This window comes from Thunnus maccoyii, chromosome 7 (genome assembly GCF_910596095.1).
Source record: "Thunnus maccoyii chromosome 7, fThuMac1.1, whole genome shotgun sequence".
In the NCBI taxonomy this organism is placed as follows: Eukaryota; Metazoa; Chordata; class Actinopteri; order Scombriformes; family Scombridae; genus Thunnus; species Thunnus maccoyii.
Genome location: NC_056539.1, coordinates 5,375,898 through 5,397,454, shown reverse-complemented (window position 1 = coordinate 5,397,454; position 21,557 = coordinate 5,375,898). Strand labels below are relative to the sequence as shown.

At 39.1% G+C, this 21,557-nt stretch overlaps 3 protein-coding genes across 7 annotated transcripts in view; 1 reads left to right on the top strand and 2 right to left on the bottom strand.

Moving 5' to 3' along the window:
• The window catches only part of evi5b (ecotropic viral integration site 5b), a 34,087-nt gene extending 25,966 nt beyond the window's left edge, over positions 1-8,121 (bottom strand). Inside the window, exons 1-2 of one of the 2 annotated variants that reach the window (XM_042416204.1) lie at positions 7,896-8,121; positions 851-1,071 (exon numbers count right to left, since the gene is read on the bottom strand). In XM_042416204.1, coding sequence (XP_042272138.1) covers positions 851-1,002 — 152 coding nt within the window. In that variant the 5' untranslated portion in view covers positions 1,003-1,071; positions 7,896-8,121. The remainder of the gene's footprint in view (positions 1-850; positions 1,072-7,895) is intronic. The other variant, XM_042416205.1, reaches the window with a different exon arrangement.
• Positions 8,122-14,034: 5,913 nt separating this feature from the next.
• LOC121900367 (60S ribosomal protein L5) lies at positions 14,035-19,539 on the top strand. Its single transcript, XM_042416644.1, has 8 exons — positions 14,035-14,138; positions 14,621-14,690; positions 14,781-14,896; positions 15,093-15,227; positions 15,701-15,903; positions 17,890-18,067; positions 19,053-19,141; positions 19,396-19,539. Exons 1-8 carry the CDS (start codon positions 14,136-14,138, stop codon positions 19,490-19,492), a joined length of 891 nt encoding a protein of 296 aa, XP_042272578.1. The 5' UTR covers positions 14,035-14,135; the 3' UTR covers positions 19,493-19,539.
• Positions 19,540-19,640: 101 nt separating this feature from the next.
• Positions 19,641-21,557, bottom strand: part of LOC121900365 (divergent protein kinase domain 1A-like) — a 52,453-nt gene continuing 50,536 nt past the window's right edge. For all 4 annotated transcript variants that reach the window (XM_042416643.1, XM_042416640.1, XM_042416641.1 and 1 more), the window contains exons 3-5: positions 21,325-21,432; positions 21,072-21,248; positions 19,641-20,918 (exon numbers count right to left, since the gene is read on the bottom strand). In XM_042416643.1, coding sequence (XP_042272577.1) covers positions 20,106-20,918; positions 21,072-21,248; positions 21,325-21,432 — 1,098 coding nt within the window. In that variant the 3' untranslated portion in view covers positions 19,641-20,105. The remainder of the gene's footprint in view (positions 20,919-21,071; positions 21,249-21,324; positions 21,433-21,557) is intronic.

The following is a 21,557-nucleotide window of genomic DNA, read 5'->3' as shown; positions in this document are numbered from 1 at the left end:
ATGACACCACAACTCTATCACTTTTCTGTCATTTCTTCTACATGTTTATCTGCCTGCTGGTGACAACAACGGGGTGCTGCACAGCATAATGACGTCTGAACCTGCCTCCCATTTTTAAACAGGAGGGCGAGCATCCACTCTATCCTCCTTATATCTGAGTGTCTTGCCTTTGGACTTGCATTCAGGCTACCAACGGCAAGTCAAACAGGGCCGTCGAGGTCGACCTGTTAAGCCTTGTGCCATCGGCTTGTTAAAGTCTCACCCACTAGTTGATGACTGTGCCAAAGAAAACAAGGTTTAGCTTCTGTACTAATGATGAGATAGACGATCATGTTGATGGGTGATGATGTGTTAACTGCTGAATATAGGCTTAGTAGTTGAATATACAATACTTTATGTTTCTGATTTTATCTGATAGCCTTGATATATACATTTTATTTCATATTCTAAATGTATGTACATTATTTTATTACCCTTTGGCAAGAAGAATTTTCCTTAAGATTTGTCCTCTGACACTATCTTAATATGTTGGAAAAAGCTTAAGGGCGAGCAATCTCACACTGTTTTGGTTCAATGAGTTTACTTAGCAGCTCAAATATCTCACAGTATAGATATGTCTGAACAATCAGAGCAAATATCCAACATTTTGTCTACATATAGTGGAAAACGGCTAACTCTAAATGTGTAATGTTTTTAACAGTCCAAAGATTGGCTTTTATGAGAAAATGTTCATCTACTCATGTATCTATGGTATCGAACCAGCCTTTGAAGAGTCTTCCCTCTACCACGACCTTAAATCAAACCCTGTTAAGGTGACGGGCGGGAGAAGCTTCAGAGACGGACTGCTTACCTGTTCTGCTCCTCAAGCTTAGCAAGCAGCTCCACATCATCTGGACTGAGCTGTGCCGGCGAGGACGGAGAGAGGGCAGGCGAGGACAGAGATGTAGAGGAGGAGGTGGCAGTGGTCTGCAGGGACGTGGGCGTGGCCACCTGACTAGCCATCTGACTGACTGAGTTCTTCACCCATGAGAGAGTAGAACTCAGCTTACCAGCAACCTTGTCTGTCGCCACCTGCAGCAGATGGAAAATGAGCACATATACATCTTGATTCAGTCATGACATCACAGTAATAAAGTAGGTTTAAGTAAATATTTTCCACCCTCTTCACAGAGCTCGAACTAGCATGAATTAGACAAGCTTTTAACTTATCTCTCTGTCAATTATGAGAAGCTCACATTATTCACAGTGAATTAAATATTTAGTTAAACATCTAACTCCTGACAGAACTGTGAAAGTTCCACCGTTCTCATCTAGCAGCTACTGAACAGCAGTATAACACCCTTACGTGCTACATTATCAGTTTTGTTAAAGCTGCACCATCGATGCAGCCGTTTAGTTTTCAGACTCAGCATTGGCAAATAAATTTGTCTGTTTCTGATACCACGATCAATACTTTAAATGACATGCCCTTTTCCAGTAAAAGTGTGTTCAATAAGGATCAAATGACATTAATTAATTGCGATTCTGTCTCTATGCAGGTTGTTTTTATCCTACTTGAATGACACATTTATTTGCCTGTAACCTTTAATGCACTACAGGAGTAGTCCATTGTTTGTCATATCTAATATTTCAGTTTTATTGAGGAAGAGCTTCTTGTGCTCAACAGATCACACCAGCACAATAGGTCACAATGAATCACAGAGCGTTGTTACAACCTACTGCTGTTACCTGACACACACATTACTCTAAGTTTTACATTTCATGGTAAATTATCAACAACATGAAAAATGAAAAAACAAGTACTTTGATCAGTGCTCAGTAATGGCCCATTTACTATCACCAATCCACCTAGTAACAGCCAAACGACAACTGAATGCAGGGTGTCTCTACATTCCTACCTGCTATTTGAAATAATCCAAAACCCTTGGCTTTCAGCTGTTAACATACTCCATGAGAAATCCAAAATGTATTTGTTAAGAGAACACCGTGTTTAAAAAATTGAATTCAAATGTCAGTAACACAAATGTCAGGTAATCCACTCTTCTGAACCTTCGACCGATTTAATAACACACTGCCCTGTAGTCATATGCTGATCACAGTGTCAGGAAGGGTCAAAGTTCTCTAGCAAAGATAGGACTTCTTTAAGTATACAGCTGAAATCAGTGTACAACAGGAAGTGTACTTCTGTACTCAGCAAGAAACTCAGTCTGAAATTCACCTAACACCTGAGTCTTTTCTTCGGTTTCACCCCAACAGGAAGTCTGGATACTGCCACCAGGCAGGAAACTAATCATTTCATGCATCTAGCTCTGTATAAAAATGATGAGTCATTTCTATGTGATAATCAGGTCTATATAGCGCAAAAGACATAAAGCAGAAGGAGAGAAAAACAAAAGGAGGTGGAGGAAAAGACTGTGGTAAATGTGGTGATAGGAATGTGCTACAGTACAGACTGAAAATACTGTTAGCTAAGCGCTTTTTTCCCCTGCTGTGCACAGACAGACACACTGAGTGACTTTACTGTTACCACATAACACACACATGGAAGGGTCCCTGGGTATTTCCTCCGCCAAGTCAATTCTGAGTTGGAGAGAATCAGGAAGTTGGTGCACCAAAGTTTTACTGTTTTCATTGCAACACCCTGTTCCTGAGCTGTCACTGTAGGGGGCCTATTTACTGGCCTTCATCAACAACATGACATTCAAGCTAAACTAACAGATCCTCATCCTGTAGATCCTACAGGTGGCTGCATTAAATCAGCATGGATGGATGATTACATGACACCTAAACTATAGAAGAAAACACCCACCTTGTAGCAAAAACATGATAACAGCAACAATGGTCTGCAGAAGTGCACAAATACATGTAGATTTATTATGAATTAAAAACTCTTTTGCAAATTCAGCTAATTTCAATTATTCACTTGATCTATCATTTTCTTGTTGAGTATACAGGCAGTGAGTGGGTGGCTGGACAACAGTATTATTGTTTACCATATATTGTGGGTTTGGTTTTACTGTACATGTTTGCACTACAGAGACATATTTTTTCCCTACATGATTTCTGAGAAATGCAATGCAGCTGAAAATGACAGTTCCTGTTTGATTATGCCAGATACTGTGATATCTAGACTGAGGATCATATCATCATCTATTGTAATATATATTTCATATAACCCAGTACACTGTTCACACAACCAGTAAGTACATCTGAAAATTCAGGTTATATTTACTCACTCAGACTGTTATTAACACAAATAATAGGATCAACACCAGTTACAGGCGTATCTTTATCCTGCATAGAACAAGAATTTCCGATGGTTGTGTGCGGCTATAACTGACTCAGCTGCTGATCAGCACATTTTACACTTCAAGAGCAGAAAAGTCAAAGAATGCATAAAAATGTTTAGCCTATATTACAAAGAATTCACAGAGTCATTCTGTGACTAAATTCACCTTAACAGCACACTAAATATAGTACATCTAATCTTCCTTACAGCCAATTTAATCTAATTAACCCAATTATAGTTGACTGCAATCCACTCACAAATTATTACATATTACAAACATGAAAAAGGATCAGCTGTGTCACTAATATGGGAAAATGAACAAAAACTGTTTATCCAGAGAAGTCTCACTCCCAAATTTGTATTTTACATGAACATTTCTTTACACCCTACCCAACTCTTTTTGCACCACTGAGCCAGGCTAGCATTGTGTCTATACTGAAAGCAGAGAGGAGAATGTAAGGGCATGAGGTTCCTTCAAAGACTGATTCCCAATGTGCGAGGCCATGCAGAACTAACTGGGGGGGAGAAAAGATGACCATGTACTGTAGACGAAACACCAGAAAGAACCATGTAAAGTTAGGCCTGGACCTTGCTTTGTCTATGTGTGCTGTTACTTTGTCTGATTAAAGAACCTTGTTAGTTGATTTTCTGATTTACAAAACCTTAAAATGAAATCCCAGTCAGTGTGCCTTATTGCATCTTTTTTTTCTCCATCAGACTAGAAACGACAGGCATTATTCAGGGAGCAAAAGAGCAGGCCTAAAATTTAATCAACTGAGTCAGGACAGGGGAAGGCCATGCTTTGAGAGATGCCAATGTCCAGGTGGCCTAAGAAGACATTCTTTTCTAGCAAGCCCAGCCAACTGAAGCGAGGCGTCCCTATAAATCCTGGGTACAGAGATTGTTTCTGCTTTTGTTTGCCAAAGAACTCAAAGGGGCCCTCAGATGCAGTGCGCATAGCTAATGAAACCCACAGCAAGGCAAGAAGAAAGCCTCAGCAAAACAACTTCAAGACGACTGGGGAACTGAGAAAGACCAAAGGCACAACAGAGCAGCATTTCCTTTCTCCTAATTCAAAATGCACAGCACCTAACAGATGCCTCACGGTGCTGTAAATCCATCAAGCAGACAGACTGATCAAAACTTTTAAGCCAGGACAAACGTAAAACTACAACATTCAGTTTTTACTTCATTATTATCATTATTTATTTGTTTGGAGATGAAAAATAAGACTAATTTAACTTGCCTTTCTCTATTTACTTGTCTTTCACATGCTATTTCTAAGCAGTGAACCAGAACAAAACCGTCTGGCCCAGCAGGAGAGAGCATGGCCATCTTCAGGGAAACATACTGGTCTATGTGCTGTGTGAGGGTATTAAAACACAGGCCTGACTTACAATAACACACTCACACTGAGGTAGAAAGGCCTTTCACTTCACACAGAGGGGGAAGCTCAGATTTTCCCAGTGTACAATCAGCATTTCAATGGTGTTACTGAAGGCTATTCTTCATTATGCAGCCACATAATGAGAGCTACAAATGCTGGCTAATATTCTACATTTGGCCCACAAAACCTGCACTCTGAAAAGTAGCTTTATAGTAGTGTAGAAAATCAAATGTGCTGGCTTCAGCCTAATTTCAATCAATAACGCCAACTCCTAAATCTCAGCCTTGACTAGTTTATTCTGTGGGAGTGACAGCTAAATCAAAAACACCGACGACAAAGCATTCTGTGAAAGTGTGTGTAATCTCCACTGTCTACATCAGCGACCGGCAGATGGCCTCCCACAGACTACTTCTTAATCTACATCTTCATATACAGCAACTAAACCAGCATCTAAACAGATTTTCAGTTATGAACCTCACATGAGAGAGTGGTGTTGACCAAAACAATATCAAAAGAAGTCTTATCACAAAAGATATTTTGATATGTCATAGCAGGAAGCAAGTATAATTAATAACATTAACAACGGCTTCAACACATTTCATTCATTTGGTTCCAGGATCCTGTTAATGTGTATGTTGGCTTACTGGCAATGCTTAAACGAGACGCAACGATGGGAAAGAACCATTGTTAAAGTTATTAATTACAACTGTGCTTATCCTGCTAGGTCATGTTAACATGTGAAAAGGGCCTGTGGTTCAGATTTTTTTTAACTGATAATGCAATCATATCTTGACTGTTATTGCTTTCAATACCAGAGGTGGATGACAAGGTTTCCTTGAAAGAAAAACAGAATAACAAGGATGTTATGAGCAAACAATAGTAAATATCATAATATTGCAATAACCATTACGTGTGAAATACTGATATTTTGTCCATCTAATGTACTCTGGTTATGCCCCTGTGTTACTTTAAAAATTGACCTTTTTCATTCAGAGCTGCAACAATTAGTCAATTAATTGATTAGTTGCCAACTATTAAATTAATTGCTGACTATTTTGAGAATTGATTCATTGTTTTGAGTTTTTTTTAAAAGGCCATATTCTCTTACTCCATCTTCTCAAATGTGAACAGTTTCTGGTTTCTTTAGTCCTCTATGACAGAAACTGAATATCTTTGGGTTGTGACTATTAGTCAGGACAAAACAAGACATTTGAGGATGTCACCTTGGGCTTTGGGAAACAGCAATCGACATATTTTTTTTTACCATTTTCTGACATTTTATGGAACAATTTTGTGGCTTAATCAAGGAAATAATCGACAGATTAATCGATAATGAAAATCATTATTCATCATTAGTTGTAGCACTACTTTCATTTGCACTCACTTCACATTCAAGTCAACTGTTTCTTCTCCATTTACTAATCATTCTAATAAATTTTACATCCATGTGATAATTACAAAATAACACAACTGAAAAGCAGGTACAAAGCATAAAATAAACACATGCTCCTTTCTTCACTAAAGATTTATAACAATGCCCTTCAGCGTCTCCAGGTCTACACTGAGTGTCGGGGGTCAGAGTAAAGCTTTTGAAGCTTTCTGTAGTAATGGCAACAAGTACTGACAAGTGTATCCTCTGACATGACATGGCCATCTCTAGTCTCACAGATGCAACTTACTGTCTGACAAAAAGTTTCAAAGTTGTCCGATACTACTTACAGAAGCCGCTAGCCATGACCACTCATTAAACTCATTTACACTTAGAGAAGTAAGTGTTACTAAACCTGCTAATTTAGGCACTGTGACTAAATTAAGACAATAGAAATGGGCTGGTTTAATTAGAGCCATTACTTGCAGAGGTGTAATGAAAACAGAGCTGTAACAATTCGTCAATTCATTGATTTGTTGACAACTATTAAATTAATGGGCAACTATTTTGATAATTGATTAATCGTTTGGAGTCATTTTCTAAGGAAAAATCAAAATTCTCAAATTCAAACTTCTCAAATGTGAATGTTTTCTGGATTTTTTTTTTAATACACATTTTTCACCATTTTCTGACATTTGATTGACCAAACAACTAATCAGATAATCAAGAAAATAATCGACAGAACTTAACACATTCAGACATACCAGTACTTTACTTGAGTATTTTCGTTTGGTGCGACCCAATACTTACACAGTGAAATTTTCTACTCCACTAGTTTTATCTATTAAAATTTTGTCTACATGTGCAACAATCATGAAACTCAGTATGAAAGCTGACATGCCTCACACCTGACCGATGGGACACATTTAATGGGGCATTACTCATTTGTGGTTGGTGTTGGGTATTTCTTCTGCCCCAGTCTTTAAATAGCCCACATCTAAATTCCCCAGTTTACTGAACCACCATGCTGAGATACAGTATCAAGTCTTATTCGCCAAGTTACCCAAAAACCACTGACACCCAGTGACTTCAGACTGATAAATATGTGGGTTGATAAATATATGTGAGTAAGTTGTACAGTAAGCTGCACTTCCGCAGTTTTAACGGTGTTAAACTTTGGTGGGTTTATCGTCCACTACATCTGTGGTCACAGGGCAGCATTGTTGCCGCAACTTGCAGTTTGAGTTAAAGATATTCTTGGCTTTAACACAGCTTGTGCCACTGCTGAGCGGTTTAAATCATTTGCTTGGGCTTCACATCATGTCCTCGTCTATTACAAACACTTTGATTTACAGGCAGAACAGGACCGGTGCATTAGACACAGGAGAAGTCCCTGTTACTCCTTTTATGGCTCGCTGGTGTTATGGGCTGAAATGGAGACCCAGCATCAAACGCAATAGTATGCAGTGTAATTCTCCCGGACAGCTCCAACGTCGACGACGCTGCAGTAACATTAAACTGATAAGCTTATTCGACATTATCGAGCAGAAAAAATATCACTTTACATTAACGCTAAATAGTATTTTCGTTCCAGGCAGTAGCTGGAGTCCTTCTCAAGCCAATTAGGGAGTTCAAACACAAGTATTTGACACAAGTGACAAGCTGTAATACAAGCTGATATTGAGACTAAGAAAATGTGGGAGCTAATTAATGACACCCTATATATAGCTTCGGTGTAATGACACACCATTCACTGGAACGGATAACAGTGATAACAAGGAGTCGTTTTATGAGTTAGTGTTCACTCCAGTTATTAGACAGAGCCCGAAAAAAACTAGAACATCCTTTACCTTGAAGCGATTTTAACCACCAGCAGCAAACGTCGTCTGCTTCCCATGCACGAAAGTACAGTCCTACTATTATGAGAAAAACACACTTTATCCGTGTACATTAGCTATATTTTTCAAGTTAGCCTGGCTAGGTTTCCACCGTTAAGTTAGCTCGTTCCCATCGCCTATCAGGTCCAGCCCATGCAGCCGTAATACGTGTACACAAATGTCTGCGGAGCGGCTCGCGCACAGGCGGCCTACAAAGTGTTTACATCGCACAGAGCATGCGCACCAGCCCCAACCTGGAGCAACACTACCACCAAGTGTTCATGAGGAGCAACTGCACCTCAAAGATGTTTGACTGCTTTTCATTCATTCAGGACGGAGAAATATTTATAAATAAAGACCTTTTATGTCTGGGACAAAAAGGGGAAGTTGTGATGGCCTCAAGGGTGGAATGAACATTATAATATCTTTCTTTTTAAAAAAAAAAAAAAAAAAAAAAAGAAGTTCATTCATAAAGACTATGCCAAATCATTATAATCAGAATCTGTTTATTAGCCAAATATGCAAGCAAACAAAACAAAGAATTTTACTATGCGTTTGCTCCCACAAACGCGACATAGAATAATAAAAATATAATAAGAGTAAGGTAATAATAATAATGAAATAATAAAATGAACAAAGTAGTCCTACAATTAAATGAAAAAAATAAAATCTAAAATCTATTTACAGAATTGAATACTAGTTTTGAAATGAGATATAAAACTTGAAATGAAATATTGACTGTTCAAAGGAAATATGGACTGCACTACAGACCAAGAAATGGTGACAAGTGCAAAAATTAAATGTGGCATGTGCAATAAATAATTCAATCATGTAACATTGGAGGTTGAATGCAATGTACAATGTTAAGTCCATTTTACTTCAGTAAAAGTAGATTTATTACTAATACTATTTAAAACCCCTGCCAGTTGCTGTAGTAAGTACTTTCTATCCCTGTAGAAGACAGCTAGGAATATGTCATTGGGGTCATCAAGTGTCAGCATGTCCCATTACTGATTCAATTATGAACATAACATGTCTTACAACATATGAAACACTGGTTTTGAAAGAATTTCAGAGTGAGAAACTGATGTTAGTGTCTGTAAAGACACTGTACAATTATTTTTGAAAAATGTTTCAATATGTCACATTTATCCCACTACAAAATTTAGTTGGGTATTGATACTCTCAGAAACAGGAGGCAAGAAATAGGAACATCTTAGTTTCAGCCAGATTTATCATATTCATTCTTTCACTACATATATGATTAGATACCATCTCACATTGAGATTTACTTTGAAATATTATCAAGTCAAGAAAAATTCCAGTCCTTAAAATGTATGTTTGTGGTTCAACCCAGCACTTTATTAATAGTAAAGGCAGAGAAAAGAGGCTCAAGTTTCTTGTAGCTCTGTGTGTGTAGTGCTTATCTAATCAGCATCTGATCCTCAAAATGTCTTACCTGAAGTTCATTGCTGAGAGAAGAAATACTTCTGTTTGGGTAGACTGGAGGTTAAAACACCTGAGTCTCACAACTGCTGGCAGCTCTTTCAGTTAAGGCATGTTGTCTTCATTGTAGAAACAGAAAATACCATAAGTCAATTTATGAAAACTCTGTTCTTACTTTGTGGTTAGTCCTCAAAAAATAAACCTATAAACCTAAGTACATGTAACAATACATTAGGTAAAAACTAACTTGAAACTGACTAGAAACTGACTAGAGGCGGCGTCACACAGCTGGGTTTCAGTGAGTGAGAGCAGTCAATAGAAACTCATGATGAACTAACCACATCAGAGTAAAAGTGTTCTGATGAAAATGTGACTAAGCCGACTGCCTTGATTCACATACCAAACAGTCATAAAACCAACTTTTCAGGTTTTACATGGGAGCAGTGACGCATGTCTTTTGTTGGCTGTTAGACACTCCTCTGCACATAGAAGTAGCTGAAAAGCAGCTGACGCTGTAGGCTCAACTCAGCAACACCATGGCGACTGTAGGCCTCTGAATCTGATACACCGTCACAACAATCACATCTCAGTCTGTCAGACACAAATAATTAGATAGCTACGAACACACAGTCAAAGAGTAATTCTCAGTAATGAGGACATTTTGAAAAAAAAAAACAGTTGAGTCACTCAGGCCCTAAAAGAATAAAATTAGATCAAATGAAATGCAACAAAAATATTTCTAGAAAGTGGCTTTTTAAGAATAATTCCACTGTGATGATCTGTGTTAGATGTGTGTTTGATGAGCTGGCAGCGGCCAAAATCATTATGTGGCAGGTGCATCAGATATAATGGTGAATCTAAGTACATTTACTCAACTTTTATTGGATTTGAGTACAATTTTTAGGTACTTGTACTTAACTAGAGTATTTCCATTTTATGCTACTTTATACTTTTACTTCACTTTAATGCAGGGGGAAGTATTGTACTTTTTGCTATTTATTTGACAGCTGTAGTTACATGTAAAATGTTCCAATATTTCACAAAAAGTTCAGAGAAAAGTTAAAAATCAGTCACAGTCACAGCAACTGATTCTCTGCTAAATGTGTACTTTTGCTTTCAATAACTTGTAAGTAAATTTAGCCGATAATACTTCTGTACTTTTACTCAAGTAGGATTTTAAATACAGGAATTTTACTTGTAACAGTCATTTTACATTGTAGTATTGATATTTTTGTACTTCTTCCTCCACCACCGTATAAACTTGACCTTATATTACCTAGTTAACTTTGACTCTGCTATAGGTTTCTATGCACTCATGGCTATCCCCAGACAGGAGTAGGTTTATATTGTATAGACAGTATACATATATATATATATATATATATATACACACACATATATATACACATACTGTATATATACAGTATATATAGTTTTAGTTATATTTGCAGAGGTTTTGCAATTTCCCTCACTGAGACTTTCTAGCACCCTGACACATTGGAGGTGAAAAGATGTTTGTGGTGCTCAAAGCATTGAATTATTACATTAAAAAAACCAAACAAATGTTCCCTGCACAGAAACATTACACAGGATAATCTACATAACTCATTATGGACATTTCACTGTATTTTTTCTTCAAATGATAAACAGTTCCCATTGACAACTGTTGACAGTCTGGTATGTGGGTTATTTTGAGTAACCAGGACATTGTTTCTAAAAAGGGACATCATCATAAAGTTTTTCAATGCTGTGAACGCTACATATGAAATTCCATTCACCTCCTTTGTATTGTTGTGATGTCAGATGTCTTAGTGGCAGATAATATCTTTAAATGTCATCAGCAATGAAACTCTCTGCATGGCATGGCCAGAAACCACTACTAGCATGTGGTAACGTCTGTTTTTGTGAACGGATTCTTTAATGAATGAGAATCACAAAGACTGGATATACAATGAATAATAAATATTTGTCCATATACTAGAAAGTGCATGTAGCCCTTAAAATCTACTTAATTTGCTATGGCCCTTGAAACAAAGGTGTTTGTAACAGATTTTGTTTTCACCTATTTAAATCAATCAGGCATTTAAGAGATCTTGGCTATCATACTCTGTTAGAGTGCATTTTCTGAAGAAAGTGAGGTGTGATTGTTGAGAGTGAAAGTAATCACTTGAAAAGCTGCAAAGAGAAGGACCAGGAACTGTTAGAATAGTAAGAGTGTTATGAGTTATTCGAAAGAACGTAAAAGAAGGAAGGAGGAAAGAAATTTGACCTATCAGTCATAGAAATGCTGTAATAAGCTTGAGTGTAGCCTACTAAAGAGAGATGAGGTGTCAAGTATTAAACAACTGATACTTCAAATGTGTAGGCTGTAGGAATGATTGCAGCAGAAGGATTAGTAATGGTACTTTTAGCAGAAAAAAAGCACTTTCATACTTGCTACTTTCCGCTGAGGTAGACAAGGCTCTTGGGCCCTTGTTGTGTGCATATGACTCACTGATGGCCAGCAAAAATGGAAAAGAGCCATCCTGAATGTTGTGGGGATGTGTTCACTGTGTTTTTGAAGAGTCTATTTGAGTGAACTGCTGATGTGGTATTCATAATTTTATGAGTGGAAATTAAGTTTGAGAGCTCACATGTCATGACATACCTTTTTTTTAAAAAAAAAACGCTGAACCCCATGGAAAATGTTTTATTTTTAACGTTTTTAGGAGGTAGAGTGTTTGCTAATCTAGAGCACCGTCATTGGAATAAACTCCCACTACAAATTTGTGTGCAAGGCTCTTTTGGTATTTTAAAACGAGACTTAAAACCCATATTTTTTCCTCTGTTATCGTGCCTCATAGTTTTACTTATCTCGGTAAACATTCAACTGATTTCTGCTTTCATTAATAGTTAACTCATTTCTGTCACTGTATTTACGTTCTTAATTTCTTAACCTCAATCCTGTTGTTATATTAACATATGTTTGGATTCTGCCTCTGTGTGTGTGTGTGTGTGTGTGTGTGTGTGTGTGTGTGTGTGTGTGTGTGTGTGTGTGTGTGTGTGCGCGCGTGTTTTTGTTACCTCATTGGGACCTTTTCCAGTATACATACTGACCTTGTTGGGACCAGTAGTCCTGATGGGGACCAAAGTCTGGTCCTAATGAGGCAAAACATCATTTTTGAGGTCCTGGTTAAGGTGAGGGTCAGGGTTAGGCTGTCCACAGTGAATGGAAGTCAATGCAATGTCCTAACAAGGATAGCTGCACAAACTTCCTAACATGACAATGAAATGCAGAAAATACCAAATCATTAACCATCAGCAACAGTGTTCTGACAACTTAAACCAGTGCCAACAGTGTGCTTGACTTGCATGTTGAAAATATAACCTCACAAGCTCCATTTGAAGGCAACATTATTTCCACCTGTGCTTTTTCTTTTTTCCACGTCTGAAATAGGCAGGACAGGTGGTGCCCATGGGTGGTCCCCCGGAGATGAACTCTGTCGCTCTGTGAGAGATAAATGATCAGCCCAATTCTCCGGAGATGAGAGATGAGCTTCCAGAATGAGAGTTTAAATGAACTCCTTGAAGAGGGGTTGAACTTTAAAATAATCATAAAGAGCTGAAATTCTCTCTGATCCTTTTATTTTCGTTGTTATAAAACAAACAAAAACATGCAACTAACAAAAAACATGCCCTTAATGAGCTGGACCTTTTTATTGTTTGTATGAAATTATATGGAAGAAGTTGAGAAAGACAAAAAAACAACAACATACAAATGGTGATTAGAATGGCTTCAAAAAAATGTTTTCCCCCAACTTTATTTAGATACGTTGGTACAATTTCTAGTAGGAACATGTATAACACATTCCTCAAGAAACAGAAACAGATTGAAACAACAGCAAGGCTACAACAACAGTAGCCTATACAAAAAAGTGCATACATATGAATAAAAATAAATATATTTAAAACAAAATATCTTTACATTCCAGGGGTCAGTATATTGAGTTTCAATTATCCGAACTGAATCAGAATCAGAATCATCTTTATTGACCAAGTATGTTACGATACAATAAATTTGACTCCGGTTTAGTGGCTTTCAGTGTACTTACACAAAAATAACAACACAACAATATTCAGAAATATACACAAGGAATGACTATATACAGTTCTCTGAACTGTAAAAAGGATACAAATAGTGCAAAGAAGTGAAGAGTGCAAGGAGTGATGAGATGAATATGTATCATTTGTAGGTGCAGTGTTACAGTGTTACAGGGTTATTGCAGAGTGCCTGAGTTAACTGTTTGTAAACATATCCATTGTACCATAAATCATTTATATATAGAGATCCTATGAACAAAGCCCACAGATGACCCATGTTGTGGCAAAAAAGCTTTTTGTTTTGGTCAAAACACTAGAACCGCTGACATAGCTTGCCAAAGTTTTTGTACTGGCTGGTGTGTATCAGTTAGTATTTGTTAGGAAGAAACTCATTTATAAGCCAAGTTAGTGAGGGTGTCTGATTTTTACATGAATGAATGTGATATTTATCCATAATTATGCTGATATTGAGAATGGCTTGAAAATGAGTTGTTTAGGTAAGTGGCCGCCCCGGCTCGATAGGGGGCAGAATGATGAATCCTCTGCAGCATGGCCTCTCTGCGGCTCATCCTGTGACACGGTATTTACTGAGCATGCGCACGTCTATCTTCCTTTTTCCAGTGCAGCGGAGTCAATCGCCGGTCTTTGGCTCCGGGCTCCTTCATAAGGAGACGAAAAGACTGCAAAATGGTTTGTAATTCGTCCCAATATGTGCCTACATACATACCTAACACATACATTGTGAGCTCTGTGGTGTCAGATGTCTGAAAGCATGTCGCTGATGTTCAGATGAACATAGATTCAGTCCCGCTAGTGCTAACCTGGGGCTGCTTAAACGTGGCCTAATGGCCACCTTAACAAACTCACTGCTTCCTGTTGCCTGTAAACTGCCTTAATGTGATATTTTCATCGGTATGTGACCATTAAGTTGTAACGTTCACGTCCCCTGAATTTCCACTTACTACAGCTTACCATTAGCCCGTTTGCTGGTCGTTAAGTCGTTCATTTCCATTGGCTCAACTTGCTAATGTTAGCATGGAGCACCCGGTGACAGTGACAACCCAGCTAACTAACATTAATTTAACAACTACGTAGTAAAGCAACATAAAGTGTGCTTTTGTTCCACTGGATGTTAATTCCTAATGCTGAGTGAATTGATGTCCTTTTTGTAGGGTTTTGTTAAGGTGGTGAAGAATAAGGCCTACTTCAAGAGGTACCAGGTCAAATTTAGGAGGAGGAGAGGTAAGTAACCCCTGCCTGTTATCATATTAATGTTCAACTGTTGGGGTACACAGTCATTTGTAAGTAACTTGAAGTATGTGTTCCTTTCAGAGGGAAAGACTGACTTCTTTGCTCGCAAGCGCCTGGTCGTACAAGATAAGAACAAGTACAACACACCTAAGTACCGGATGATTGTCCGTTTCTCTAACAGGGACATCATCTGCCAGGTGAGCGTTATGTTTTTATCCAAAGGGACATTGTTCTCTCTTTGCATTTACCACAACATCTGTTCTTTTGTGGGACATTTCATTCATGCTTTAGAGCAATTATATGGTCTAATTTGGCCACTAGTGAAGATTTTTGCATTCCATGTAAGCAGCGTCATGACTGTGCTTTTAATTTCCGATTATCTGATTGTTGTAGATCGCCTATGCCAAGATTGAGGGTGACATGATCGTGTGTGCGGCCTACTCACACGAGCTGCCAAAATACGGGATCTCCGTGGGTCTGACAAACTACGCAGCAGCCTACTGCACTGGTCTGCTGCTGGCCCGCAGAGTAAGTATACTGGTCCTTTTGAACCCCACATTTCAGTGTTTTTAAATGTTGGAGATCCAGGTAGTGAATGGTGAATGCCTCACTGTGTTAACTTCCACTGAAAGTTTTCAAGATGAGTCACTGTAAAAGTAAAAGATTGGTTTTGGCCAAAGAAAATACATTCGGGGCAAATTGTACTTAACAAAGTGTAAGTTGCATTGGTGTGACATGTTGAACATAACAAATTTAAAAGTAGTTTAAGTTGAGCTTAACTTAAGTTTTTCAAGTAGTTTATTATGTGTAAAATGTGAATTTTGGCACTAGGGCATGAAGAAACTGATATATCTAAATTAATGAAATACTGGCCCAAGTACAAGTCATTATCTTACTGGCTGTTAAAGGGAGTTTTGTGTAAAGCAGAGTAAAAGTTCAAGTGTTCCTGAACCAGATATCAATTTAAATCTCATGAATGTTGTAATGTTGGGTGTTCTCAGCTCCTGAACAAGTTTGGCCTGGACAAGGTGTACGAAGGCCAGGTGGAGGTGACAGGTGATGAGTTCAACGTGGAGAGCATTGATGGTCAGCCAGGTGCTTTCACCTGCTACCTGGATGCTGGCCTCGCCAGAACCACTACAGGCAACAAGGTGTTCGGTGCCCTGAAGGGGGCTGTGGATGGAGGCCTTTCTATCCCACACAGGTAACCTGTCCCTCTAACCGTCCATAACATGTTTAGATTTGCTGTGCTTGGTGCTGCGGGCTATATGAGAAAATGTGGTTTCACTCGAAAATGATTTTGTGCTTGAATGATGCACAGTCTTTTCAAGTGACACCTTGGGTGAAATGTTGCATCATTATCTAATTCAAGGCTGTAAAGGCCACAGAAAGTGTTTTTATAATGCGTCAGTGTGGTTCCTTTGTCCTTCTCGTGTGAAATTACACCATCGGCTTTTTTTATTGGAAGACAGTTTTGAAATGTCACAGTATGAAAAACATAGATTTAAATAATTAATGAAGGCTAAATTTCATTTAGCTGCCTCAGTTTCAGGGTCCTGTTGGTGTGCCTGCTGGCTCGCTGTCACACTGTCATGGTTTACGGGGACATTTGAATAGAACAAAGTCATGGTTAACACCTGTGCTTTTCCTACCATGACAAGTGAATGTCTCTCAAGCTGATGAAGTGTGCAGGCACCCTGTCCTAATTGAACTCAGTATGAAATAGCACTGGTACAGTGAGGAGTGCTGTAGTTTAGTGAATTCAACTTTAGAATGAAACAGTTATGTTGAGTTTATCGTCTGTCAGACTGATGTGAATGTATTTCCAGGCATGTGCCCACGCTGCTTTGTCAGATATTGAACTATGATTGGTTTCATCTAGTCTATGGCAGCTGCTTTTAGTTGTCTCAAACAGATTTTTTGCGTGGAACATCTAAATATCACTACCAACACTCTTCTTCCCACCCTCAATGACTGCAGGTTGGACACTGCTCACATTGTCTAAAAGTTATGTAGTGATACGTACGTTTAAAGTCTGTAAACGTCTGTGGTAGTCTTGGTTTAGCAGTGAGGTGTATGAAACTCTACTGCAGGCTGGAGTCTTAACGGTGACAGATTACACCGTGACAAAAGGCTCAAAAATGTGTTCAACAGGAGTTGAGTGCTCGCTCAGTAGTTTGCCTGCATTTCCTAATTTTAGAGCGGTTATAGTAGAACACAGTATCAACTGCGCTCAGACATCGGGCTCACAAGTTTGTTTGCCGTCTAGGCAAGTTATCAGTCACCTGTTGAATTGTTCGTCAGGATAAGAGACTGAATTCTGGATTAATTGGCCCCGACATCCCATCAGATGTGTTTTCCTAAAGGCGGCAATTAGGAGATGAATGTAATGAATAAAAAATGCAAAACTTTCATATATGCTACATTTCCTATTGGTATCTGTATGTGCAGTTTACAGTAAATACAATATCTGGCATACACAGACCTGATTACTGGCAGTACTGTGATAAGACATTCAAAAAGTAAATCTAGTAAGTGCAATAAAATGTTGAGAAAAAAACACTAAAACACGACTTCACACAGATGTTTCTCAATACCTCAAAGTGAACTGAATGTCAGTCATTCGGTTCCAAAAGATCAATTTAGGTTTCAGTTCAGGTTCAATTTCCAGTAGTTCTGTTTGTACCTAGCTAAAGCATGCTTTTCATTTGCAGCGTAATGGATCTCACTCACACGGTTGTTTTCGTTTTTATTTTTTGTCTTAGATTTAAACGTGTCTGTACTGCTTGCTTGAATTAATGCAAAAGCAAGTTGGATACAGCAGGTGGCAGTCTGACAACTGACATCAACCCAGCTTACCTCCTCCCCCCCTATTTAGATCAGTCACCGTTTAGAGTGTAAAAGAACAAATGAACACCCGGTGTGAATGCAAACGGCATTGTGGGATGTTTCCTGCTGACATGTCAAGATAGAGCGTATAAATGACACCCAGGTGGAATTTTGATGTAAAGCTGTTTTAACAGCACATGATTGAGGAAAGATTAATTGTACATGCCAAAATGCATTTCGTTATCCCTTCAATTAATTATGCCTCTAAGATATCTGGAGGCTCTGTGGGGTGATTTTGAATATTATAATATTGCACTGAACCTGGAGATTTACCTTTTTTTTTTTTTCTTCTTCTTCTCAGCACCAAGCGCTTCCCTGGGTATGACACAGAGAGCAAGGAGTTCAACGCTGAGGTCCACCGCAAGCACATCATGGGCATCAATGTGTCTGAGTACATGAGCTACCTGATGGAGGAGGATGAGGATGCTTACAAGAAGCAGTTCTCCCGCTTCATCAAGAATGGAGTCACCCCTGATTCGGCAAGTCCTCTTTACACACCGTTAATGTGCCTTTCCACTCGGTATTACGTCCAAAAACAGTCAGTAGATAGATGTTCTTGAGTCGACTTCTTGATCAAATAAAGAACCCTCGGAAAGCTTGAGTGAAAGTATGAGCTCATGAGCGAAGAGCTTTTAATTATCAAGGGAAATTACTTTGTGTCATTAGAGGCAATTTTCACACATTGATATTAGATTTCAGGGTCATGGTGCGGTCACACCATCACATTCAAGAGAGAAAAAGAGAACTGCAAAATAATTTGAGTTTGGTCCAGTCACTTGTGTTAGATGATGCATGGTTTACCATTTGCAAATGCATTTTGGCCTCCACAACCAGCTTTAATTCAGCCATAGCTCATGTTTAACTCATCTTTTGTCTAATTAATTCATACTTATGAACTTGAAGTGAGATTTATATTTTCAAATGTTGCACTCAGATTGAGATCATAATTGCCTCATGCAGATGATATGGTTTTTCATCAGATTTAAAAAGATGACCAGTTTACAAATCCAAGACCAATCACCATGCCGTGTAAATAACATAAAAAGTAGAACATTTGCCCAAACAGTGTGCTGTCAGATGGGCTTTTGTGTGTATTGGGACTTGGGCCACAAGCTACACCAGCTGTTCACACTGGAAAGGAGGCAGAAAAGATTTGGCCACACAGACTAATGTGGGAAACGGCATCACAGAATGCTTGTTAAATCATGCTTCATGAGATATGGATTTGTGAAAACAGATGTGGTCTGAGGAGGAAAATGACAAGAGCTAACACAACCTTGAAGCGACGAGACCAAAGTCTGAAACGACAACAGAAAAAAACAATCATCTAAATTCATCTGCTAAGAAACATGAAATTCTGTAAAATGTATTTAGTACGACTACTGAAAGTGAAGAATGAATTTACACCCATATCAGATCTTATACATTTTTGGGCAGGAGATTGACTGGTTGTCTTTCTTTCAGATTGAGGAAATGTACAAAAAGGCTCATGCTACCATTCGTGAGAACCCAGTCCATGAAAAGAAGCCTCCCAAAGAAATCAAGAAGAAGAGGTAAGACAATAAAATGCTGACATCTTAATGTTTCAAGTTTGAGATCTTTGTTCTAAGACCTCATATTTATCAAATTCATTTATATTCATAGAGGTTGCAGGTTATATTGATCCCCTATGTGAACTATACACCCATAAGGCTATCGTACTAAAACAATTTGGAATCAAAGTTGAGCCTAATGACATACTTGGAAGGCACAGATATCAGATATGATAAAACAATAAATGCTAATTGTGCTTGTTTTTGTGACCTAGATGGAACCGTGCCAAGCTCTCTCTGGCCCAGAGGAAAGACCGCGTCGCCCAGAAGAAGGCCAGCTTCCTCCGGGCTCAGGAACAGGAGGAAGATTAAGGCGTCGGTCCAAATTTGTTCTAATAAATATGTTGAAAAGCGTCAAATCTCACGTGTACTTTTTATACTGTACTTAATCTATCATTAACAGTGTACGAGGATTCGCCCTTTTTAATTTGAGATTTAATTTTTATAGGGTAGTTATTGGAAATTACTGCATAGTTGATTTATCCAGTGATATTTGAGCAAATTGACGAACCTCCCGCCCAGAAAAAGTGAGTCTTGTCAAGTGCTGATGAGTAAAGGAAAACTGTAAAGTTAATATAAAATCAATGAGCACCAATTACCCAAATGACTGCAAAAGTTGAAGCAAGCACTCACTGTTGAGGCTTATCCAATTAAGTCAAATTTATTAACCATTAATATGGTTTGAAAAATTGTCACTTTTCTCCTGTACATTAGGAAATTTAACACATGATTTAAGCTGAAATTGACTTTCCTTGACAGAACGAACCGCTTCAAGATAAGATACTGATACATGTAAAGTTGAATAGAAAGGAAATCTTATCTGCATAATGTCCTCCTGTTCTCATGTGAAAATGAGTCCATTATTTTACTGGAAAACTTAAGGGGACAGATGTAGGTCTTTGTGCTTCTGTGCAACGCCTGCTCGTTAAGAGTCTTTTGTATGAGAAATTTTCTTCCATAACAAAGTCTTTAGATTGTTCAGAATAAGCGAGTGCTCAATTTCCATTTGTTCTGCTGCACCTTTCAGGGCAATGCAGGCGTACAGCTGCTTCTCGAGCTCCTCGCTCACATCAGATGGTGCACCTCTCAGAATATAGTCCTTGAGTGCGTCACAGGCTTTGGCTAAGTTTGGCCTGGTGACCTCAGGCGTGCAGCGGTGCTTGGTGAGGTCACAGGAAGTGAGGCAGTCAGCCCCATAGAGACAGTCCTCGTCCACATCGCAGCGCTGTTGCCTAATGCCTTCTTGGAAGATGGCCTCGGGAACAATGTACCGTGCGTCCATCACCTTCAAATCATGACGGTCGTTATAACCGAAGCTGGTGGCGCTCACGTCGCACATGAGGAAGCTGCCAAAGGTGCCGTGGAAAACGTCCTCAACCAGTTCCAGCAGGCCGATGGAGATCTTTGCCTTGTGTGGCCATGAGGGAGTGAACCACTGGTCCATGCTGCGGCGCAGACCCGCAGGAATCCACACCTCGATGACCCAGGGTAGACTGACGCCGTACAGAGGAGAGTATGGCACCTTCTCCATCACGTACAGGTCTCCACAGAAGCCCAGTAACTTGGGTGTGTGCTCTCTGTCTTGTAGCACTAATGCCAGCAGGAACTCGTTGAGCTGCAGCAGAGCCCACGTGGAGCGAGCCTCGGGCAGTGAGATATGGCCGTCCCTGTTGGCATCTGCTATAGACAATACTTGAGTTGCCAGGTCTGCGAGGTTGGTCTGATCCCCCACTTTGGCCTGTAAAGAAAGAAAATGAAAAAGAAAATGTTCGATAAACCTAAGCCTCTTGGGTATTTTATTACCTCAACATGTTTTTACACTGCTATTGTGATGCTGGAAGATGAAAAAGCTTAAAATTCAGTTTTGTCTAGAAAATGAGGGATTCCTGACCTTCAGGTGGTTGAGGATCATCTCTCTGAACTTCTCCACAGAGGTCCCCTTTGTGGGCTTGTTGAAGGCCACAGCCTCCTTCCTGGGCTCCATCTCAGTTCCCAAATCATAATGAGGAGCCTCTTCCATCTGGCATTTAATGACCCCCTCCAGGTCTCCCCAGCTGCCTGAGTACACCTAAAATAATCAGAGTAAGGTATGAGACAAGACCGGATTATTAACAATCTGGCTGTCTGGTTTAAAAAATACTGACCTGGCTGTTGGGCTTGGCAGTGAAACACTTCCCTAGGTACAGCGTGTCTTTCTCACACAGGCTGCTGCAGGCTGAGCCGTCAATGACTCCTTTTCTGTATTTGTCACACTGTAAACACAATGGAAATATTGGGTAAGCTGCACAAGGGTGTATGAGTTGTAAAATCGACTAAACTTGTTAAGAACAGTTTTTTTTTTAGGGCGCAGTCTGGATGGATGGATATAGGAGATAAA

Excerpts from the sequence above, each read along its gene's own strand:
- LOC121900367 (XM_042416644.1), top strand. Across the intron at positions 14,691-14,780 it reads CAAATTTAGGAGGAGGAGAG|AGGGAAAGACTGACTTCTTT; the intron begins GTAAGTAACCCC and ends TGTTCCTTTCAG. Across the intron at positions 14,897-15,092 it reads ACAGGGACATCATCTGCCAG|ATCGCCTATGCCAAGATTGA; the intron begins GTGAGCGTTATG and ends TGATTGTTGTAG.